The 8,552-nt window shown below is 33.8% G+C and overlaps 1 protein-coding gene across 1 annotated transcript in view; it reads right to left on the reverse strand.

Moving 5' to 3' along the window:
* Positions 1-6,123, reverse strand: part of LOC110031675 (abnormal long morphology protein 1) — a 23,005-nt gene extending 16,882 nt beyond the window's left edge. The window contains exons 1-6 of the mRNA XM_020735008.1: positions 5,873-6,123; positions 4,930-5,069; positions 2,178-2,378; positions 1,869-1,991; positions 1,626-1,663; positions 1,419-1,539 (exon numbers count right to left, since the gene is read on the reverse strand). Of these exons, the coding sequence (XP_020590667.1) occupies positions 1,419-1,539; positions 1,626-1,663; positions 1,869-1,991; positions 2,178-2,378; positions 4,930-5,007 (561 nt within the window). The 5' untranslated portion in view covers positions 5,008-5,069; positions 5,873-6,123. The remainder of the gene's footprint in view (positions 1-1,418; positions 1,540-1,625; positions 1,664-1,868; positions 1,992-2,177; positions 2,379-4,929; positions 5,070-5,872) is intronic.
* Positions 6,124-8,552: the final 2,429 nt, after the last annotated feature.

Genomic DNA, 8,552 nt, shown 5'->3' on the forward strand with positions numbered 1-8,552 from the left:
TCCCCCCTCCTAGTTATATTTTATTATAAATCGACTATTTTCTATGTTAGAGTTTGGTTTTGTGTGAGATTTCTATTTGGACAGCTGTCGACGTGCCCTTTTCCCTTTCTAGGGTTGTTTCTAGAGGTGAAAATGTGCTCCAGATGTAACTAGTACTAGGTGGTGTGTATCTTATCATTTCTCCTTGCTGTCATCATCCCTGTTTTCCCTACTGTCACCCTCCAGCCGCTCCATTATTGTCATTTACTAATCTGCCGCCCAACATGTTGTACCGCAACTCCACTACGATCCCATGTTCCAACCTTCTTGTTGGGTCGCATGCCACCTTTGTCTTCATGTTGGGTCGAAACCACTTCCCAACCATTTCCTACTCCCAGCCAGCCCATCTCTCTTTCGTCACCGATTTCCTTCCCATTCAACAACAACCCTTGCTATTGCCGCACTCCACACCAGCCTCCTGCCACTGCGACATCCTCCAATCCACTACCCACCTGCTGTCCAGCAGGGTATCACCACCTTCACCCTTGCCCTCACCCTCGGGTGTCTTTTATGTCATGCTTTTATTTTTCCTATTGTCGAGAGTTTTTGTTTGCAACCCTACTGAATTTTAGCAATAATACTGAATTTTAGCAATAATAATTGTCTTTCTATTGTGATTTAGGTTAACTCTAGTATCATTTTGTCTTTCATATATTGGATTGAACGGAACTAAATTTGTTTGGTTTATCGAGGAATAAAGCGATATCACTTTCAAAAACCAAACTAGTAAAATACTATAAGACCGAATCCATTTGATTTCTAAAAAGGATTACTAATCCTTAACTTTTCGAGGAATCCTTCATCAGTGGTTGTGAATGACTGACTTTCTATGTAGCATCTACATTGATAATTCAAGTAGTGTATACGTCATTAGTTCGATCCTTTGTAGTACTACCCGTAATAACGAACTTGCAAAAGGGATCTTTTTATCATAAATAGATTCGTTGTTCCTGACCCTGCTTCACCTTAATTGTTATTTGAACAAAAGGATAAAGTTTTGGTCAAAGTGATGTCTTGGTCCGAGTGGGGATAGCATTTCTCTTCTGCATGTCTATGGAGTTTTGAAAAATCCAAAACAACATGAAATTCAACAAATGTTGTGATTAACAAGTATTATTTCATCCTTCAATTTGAAGTTTTGAATAAATCAGATAGACAAAATTAATAATAAAAAAGAGAGTGAATTCATACATAGACCCAAATAAATAGCATTTTATTTTCTTCACTTAGTGATATGCCGCATATAAATGCTACAAACAATTGTGCTCTTTGCAAATACTTGAATATATAGAATTCAGAAATCAAGGAAGTAATTCTCAGGTAAACAGTTAATATCAAACGGTTACTCCAAAAGTGGCACGTTCAAAAGATTACCTAACCTTATCTATGTGTTCTCTGGTACCAGAAGAAGCGGGTATAACCTCCTTAGGGTCATGAATTCTCTTGCCAGAAGATGCCTGAAAGCCCTTTACGCTAGTCTCCCTTTGTTGCTCAAATTCTCTTACATAGCAGAATCAGAAATTAAGTCAATGTTTTGCAACTACAAAAGCTTCTCAAAACGTTCAGAATGTTTACGATACCACTACCTGAACCCTGTTTTGGAGGTTAAAAGTTGCACAGTCACCTGAAATAAAACATAAAAATAATAAAAAATTGAACGGTATAAGCAGAGAGAAGGAAACCTTATGCACATAATTATTCATGATGAGGTATATTCCAGTTGTTGGGATAAGTCTTTGATATTCATAATTGAATTACATTTCTAAATCTGGTATATAGAGCAAGGAAATCTAATACAATGAATCTTGGAAATTGGGAGGCACCCTCACATGTAATATTGTGCCAAAGTCACAGCCACGTAAGGGCAATGCGACGGAGGAAGGCTTCAAGGCATCTACAAAGTCAGCAAGATTGATGATAACCTCTCCAAGCAGACTAGACCGAGAAGAGCCCTGAAAATAAATATTAGTCTAAGGTCAGAGAAACCTCAGCCAATAATAATACATTATACATCAAAGCAGAGTAAGACGCGGGTAAAACGTCATTACAGTAGATAACCTTCAAAATAAGTTCTCTGTAAATAACTGGATCATATGTGATATTTTAGCATATGAACATGTCCAAGGAGGCTTTAATACCATTGCCACCACAAGCTTATAGAGCTTCTCATCATAATCTTTTGTCTTTGGATCCTGGAGAAGTCTTGTAGTCTCATAAATTGGATCTGACCATTTACAGCTTCCATTCCTCACACTAGCTTTGGTTGTTTTTGCAGCCACTTTCCCTGAATCTGTAGGGGTGAATGTGACAAATAGCTTGTCCCATCCTGACTGCGGAATCTGAAGAAATCAGATAAAAAAAATATTGCTTATAGCCACATTCGAGAAGCACAAGGAATGAAGACGATGAAGTTAAACAATGTAAAATTGGGTAAAACATTCAAATGTATTTTAAATAAAACATAAGGTGAACAAAAGAGCAAAAAGTTAGAACTAGAGCATCTCAATTTTAAATCTTAACTATATAGATTTAACTGATGAGATTATGAAAAGAAGAAAATTCTATCAATAGTGATAAGAGATGAAAACATTAAATATTAAATATAAAGTTATACACAAGCTATTCTACAATGAAGGAAGTATTTTAAAGAAGAACTTAGAATAAAATTGTGATAGGAAGATTTACTGTATGTGATATTAAAAGTTGTCAATTAATATTAGATCATAATTCAAATAAGCAATAGATTCACTGAAAAAAAAAATTTGAAAATTCAGAGCAATAAAAAATGTTTAGTAATAGAAAGTTTAGAATAAATACAAAAAAAAAAACATAATAAGTAACATATAATTTTAGTATTGTAATATTAACAATTATCAAACAATCTTATTAGAGGATAAGTGATACCAAGATGTAATAGATTTAAGTCTCCTGAACCTATTATACAAAATGAAAAAAATGATGATATAACTTCTAAAGTTATGATTGGGTTATTTAAATAGAGATCTGTCTTGAAAATATTATATACTAAAATGGATATTACTAAGAATTAAAAACAAACTTATAAAACTATAATTACCCTAGCAGTGTTATACGGAAAAAAAAAAAGTCACTAATGTCAAACTTACAAAAAAGGAATGACATTGCTGATTTGGATATGTGACAATATTATAAAGTATAAATTAAAGAATGATTAAATTACAAGAATACTCGAAGTGACATCTATTAAATATTAGCTAACTGAAAAAATACTTAGTAGTGTTCACATATGCAGTAAAAGATAAGAATACAACATTAGATAAGTATATAAAATTGAAGCCAAAAGACTAAGAAGTAGACTTATGGTAAGATGAATTGGAGATGCAAAATCCCCAGGACGAATCATTGTAGCAAACAATGGGTGCCTTCCCTCAAGGCTACAGCTTGGATCAAGAATTGGCTTCAATGCCTACCTTCTTATTTGGGATTTTAGCTTTATTTTGCACTATTAATATTGGGTGAGATATATAATACCTCTATGTTGTCTTCCTTCTAAGGCAACATCCTAATCATGCATCATAGAAAAAAGGAAAACTTTGATAAAACTTGGTTTCATGAATTTAGAAAGTTGGCATTTCTGTTATTTTGAGATTGAGCTTTTCAGTTTTGAGTAGATATTAAAAGTTTCTGAGATTTTTTTTAATTGAGTCTTTGTAAATTACATATTTAAGACATGAAAAATAATAAAACATTGCATGGTGAATTAATATGAGCCTACTTTGTGGATTCTTCAACACTTCACAAATCTTAATGACCGCTTCAAGATAATAAATCACTTTGTATTGGAATGAGGCCAGATCTTCCACTTAGTGCTCTTAAATATTGTTCTTCTACTAACATATTTTAATAATCAGTATGTATGCAATATTATGAATCTTAATCACGATAGAGTTTTATATTTGTTTTCTAAATTCTTATAATACTTTAAATTTTGATATATTAAATAAAAATTTGAAACAATTAAAAATTACATGTAACTTCGAATTAAAAGTGGTCAATTTTACTAAAATTGAGAATCTATGGATTATGGCTTTTTTGTTTCTTCTCCCCTGAACTTTATATTACTAAATCCTAGAACCAGAGTCATCCCACATCAAATGAGAATCAACAATAGGTTGCCTCATCGTGTCAACTAACAATATTAAATAATAATTAGACCAAACAAAAATATTAATCAAAGAAGCAATTTAAATAAAATTAGGTTAAGTCATGCACCAAATGAACACAACATAATAATCAGACATATATTAAAATTACCTACTACCCACATTCAATAGGAGACACAACCTTGAAGTTTTTTTGTAATGCAATACATCAAAATCAGCAGCGGCAAGGTAAAAAGTGCATTGAAAGTCTTATAATAGAAATGTGGAGCTATGGCTAGTAATGCCAGACATCATTGTTTTTTGTTAATTCTTCATTCATTGTTCACGTATCAAAGTTTATAGTGAGAATATGTAAAACATGGTGTATTAAGAAAATGTAGACGCTGCCAGACGCATGGCATCATGGATGCTACAAACTTTCCGTATACACTAAAACACGCCCCCAACAGAATGATGCCCAAAATAACAGCTAGTAACTAGAAGTTCTTAAATACGGAAACGATATCCGGTAAGCTACTTCGAAGCAATACTGAAAAATTGGGAAGCTTTAACTATAGGAAATTTTAAATTACAAGTAAAACACGTGAAAACCTCCTTGGTTCAAACGAAAAATTGTAACAAATCAAGATAGCAATTAAGATGAAAAGCCGTCTTATCTACGATGACAAACCCAGAAAATAGTTCCATAAGGCAACTAATGAGAAATAAATAAAAACATTAAACAGCTCATACAAAAGCAAAAGCTTACATCCGTAGCGTGGAACTGTAGACGGAAGACAACTTTCACTTTAGTCTTTTCAATCTTCAACTTGGGAATCCTGGACATCGTTTAAAGATCTGATACTTGCTAGAGAAAATTTGATCCTTTTTCCACTTTAATGCCCTTCCCTGTACCACGAGACAAAGACAATCACCCAAAATTAACTTTCATTGAAATCAGCACAGATAGTACAGCCCAAAATTTAGCAACGCCTTAAAAATAAATCTGTAAGACAAAGTGCAATGTAAGCAATTTAACATATACTCCTACGCAAAAACGCGGGTGTATCCACCCGAAACAGCCAGATGACATGCTGGAAGCGAAGTAAAGAGAAGGGAAAAATTAAAAAAAGGGGTACTTAAAAAGAGCATTAAATTGTTTCTGAAAACAAAACCAAGATTAACGCATATCTAGCTCGTACTCCACCAAAACAAACCCACATTTCCCGTACAACAGAGACATCGTCCGTCGAAGTAAAGATTCATGCAAGAATCAGAATAAAAACAAGGTTACAAAAAGAGTGCCGTGCAAAAGCCCAGACATTCATCAGCTCAAAAACCTAACATCAAACAGACAGACTTATAAATGGTAAAAAAAACAAACCACAATAGAATTGAATAGGATCAAAGCAACCACGTCAGCACGCTTGAATTCCACCTGCTAGATTCAAGCAGCCGAGGGCTTCAGTTGCAACAAAAACAAAACTGCAGGTCCAGAGCAGCTTTAACACATAAAACTTAACAAGAATCTCGATTATTTCCGATCTAATAAAGAAGAATTAATTAAAAAAAATACCCTAGAAACCACTAGTAGACCAGTCCATAGAAGCTAGACTCTGCCTAGTAACCATTGCCAAATCGAGTAGACAAAAGCGACTTCGGACGGTAGAGTGAGAGTGAAAGTTGGAGCGGGTATTGAAAACAGATCTCACCTACTCCTGGATCTGCTGCTTGTTGCTCAACCGACGCCACGCCGATCTTCATCAAGAAATCTCAACAACGATCGAGACCGATGACACCCGAACTGCTCTCAATCCATCAACAGCGCGAGGTCAAGATTTAGCCAAGAAAGAGATAATTAGAGATCGAAGATGGAGTTGAGATCCACAGAGAGTGCAGATTTGGGACTCGGGGAGTTTAAGAAAAAGGGCATCCCGCCAAACCAGGGATTTTCTTTTGATTAATCTTCAGAGAGCATAATTATATTTATAGATTATTGCAAAAAATAGAAGAAATAAAGTCTCAGAACTTTTGTTTCAACAGTGCTGTGCAGGTTTGCCGAGCTGGCATTGAAGCATGTAAGAGTTTCTCCAGCGGAGGGTGATCTGACACGGATGGACGGCTGAGATGGTTTTGGATGGCCGCAGGCGTGTGCAGAGTTTTTTGCCGGTAATAATAATTTAGGCAACCGCATCGTGAAGGAGCGGTAGCCTCGAAATGGCAATGCAATAATTGGATTTTCAGGGGGCTTTATTATTATTTTTATATGATGTTAAATAAGATCTAAAATAATCTTATTGTGTTAAAATAACTTTTCCCTCAACTAGAGAAGTTGAGATCATAATGTAATAATATGATGAAAGTGATAAGATAAAAAAAATGTTTGACAAGAGACTAGAGGTTAGAGGTTGGTTGGTGACATTGGTGAAGAGTCGTTAAGACAATAAATATTTAATTTTGATTTGAGTTGTAGACTATGCATTGACACATACATATAGAGTTGCCTACTTTGACACAATACTTGACATCAGTTTAGATGTTAATTTCAAGCACTTAAAAGGGTTAGATATCTCATAGGATGAAAAAAATTGAGCACCAACACACTTCTTTCGCTAGTGAAGGGATGAAGATATCATCTCATATTCAACTAAGAGTTTGGAGGTTCACCTATTGTGGACCCAAATTTATGCATAGTCTGGTTTTTAGAGTTATGTGAGGCCTTTAGGTATAATTGTGCCTCTTTTGATTATATTAAAACTAGGTTATTTCCTTTTTGCTTAAAAAAATGCTAAGATGTGTCTCAATTAATTAGCACGAGGGTCTGTAAACACTTGGAATGGTCTCACACTGAAATTCTTAGCCAAATACTTTCCTCCTTCCAAAACATCCAAACTTATTAAAAATGACATAACATATTTTGCCCAATTGGATGATAAAACCATATATGAAGCCTTAGAGAGATATAAAGAGTTGCTTAAGAAATATCCACAACACATCCTACTTAATTTGCTATTGGGGTCTTTGATGTCTAAACTATTTAAGGAGGTTTATGCACTTATAGAGGATATGATATCAATAAATTATAATGGTCTTCTGAGAGAGTGAACCCTAAAATGGTTGTCAACATGCATAAACATAATATTCTATCAATTTTCACTACTCAGGTAGATGAAATTTCTAACAAAATAGGCAACCCAGGCTTAAATTATGTACTAAGATCACTAGTAATTAAAGAGGATGCTTCTGAACAATTAGTGGATCCCAGTGATGTGTTTATAAAGTTTTTGATCTATCCAATAATTATAACTTAGGATGGAGAAATCACTTGAATTTCAATTGAAATAATAATCAAATTTTAGGAAATTAACCGTAGGTAGTAACCAACCTAATTCCTTATGGGTTATTTGGTTTACCGAAAATAGCATGCAATATAAAAGGTTTGTAGACTACCATGATTACAAAGTATTTGAAATATTTTTTAGTTATTTGGTTCACTGTAAAATAAAGATTAATGATTATAAGGTCAAATATATATATATATATATATATATATATATGGCCACATCCACTCCCTTCACCACAACCAGGGAAAAAATATATTTTGTAATATATTGCTTTTAATCTACTTTAGATTATATATATATCTTATCAGTAGGGAATCAATTGCAAAGTTAAGGTGCAACCATAAGAAATAGTGAAAATTAATTGGTACAAAAAACAAATTCCTTTAGTAGTAGACCCCAAGGGACACTACTCCGTGACTAAAGTGGATCCAAATAAAAAGAGGAGCGGTGTAAAGCCATTATACTTAGGAGTGGAAAAGAACTTGTGGAGCCTAGAGTAGAAGAGCCTGAGTTTGAGTGTGAGAAACCTACTCAAGAAACTTCACAAAAATTAGGAAAATCACCTTCATCTTACAGGAAAGAACAAAAGTTACAATGCCCACCAATTTCTTATAGACTTCATAAATAAAAATAAGATAAAAAATTCTTAAGATTTTTAAAAGTGTTTAAAAACTAATCATAAAATCCCATTTACAGAAGCCTTAGAAGAAATTCCTAGTTATATTAAGTTTATGGATGCCATGCTTAATAGAAAAAGAAAACTTGGTGATTATGAGATTTTTTTTTACTAAAAAGTGTAGTGCTACCCTACAAAAGAAACTTCCATTAAAAATTAAGGATCCAGTAACTTCACCATTCTTTGTTTCATAGGAGAGAAATTCTTTGGTAAAGCCTGGTGTGATTGATGGGTCAACATCAACCTCATGCCTGTGTCTATCTTTAGGAGGTTAACATTAAGAGAAGTCCAACCTATAATTCTAACCCATCAATTAGTTAAGTGTTCTCTTACCTATCTTAAGGGGTTATAGGAGATATGCTTGTTAAGGTA

Source organism: Phalaenopsis equestris, unplaced genomic scaffold (genome assembly GCF_001263595.1).
Source record: "Phalaenopsis equestris unplaced genomic scaffold, ASM126359v1 Scaffold000002, whole genome shotgun sequence".
Taxonomy (NCBI): Eukaryota; Viridiplantae; Streptophyta; class Magnoliopsida; order Asparagales; family Orchidaceae; genus Phalaenopsis; species Phalaenopsis equestris.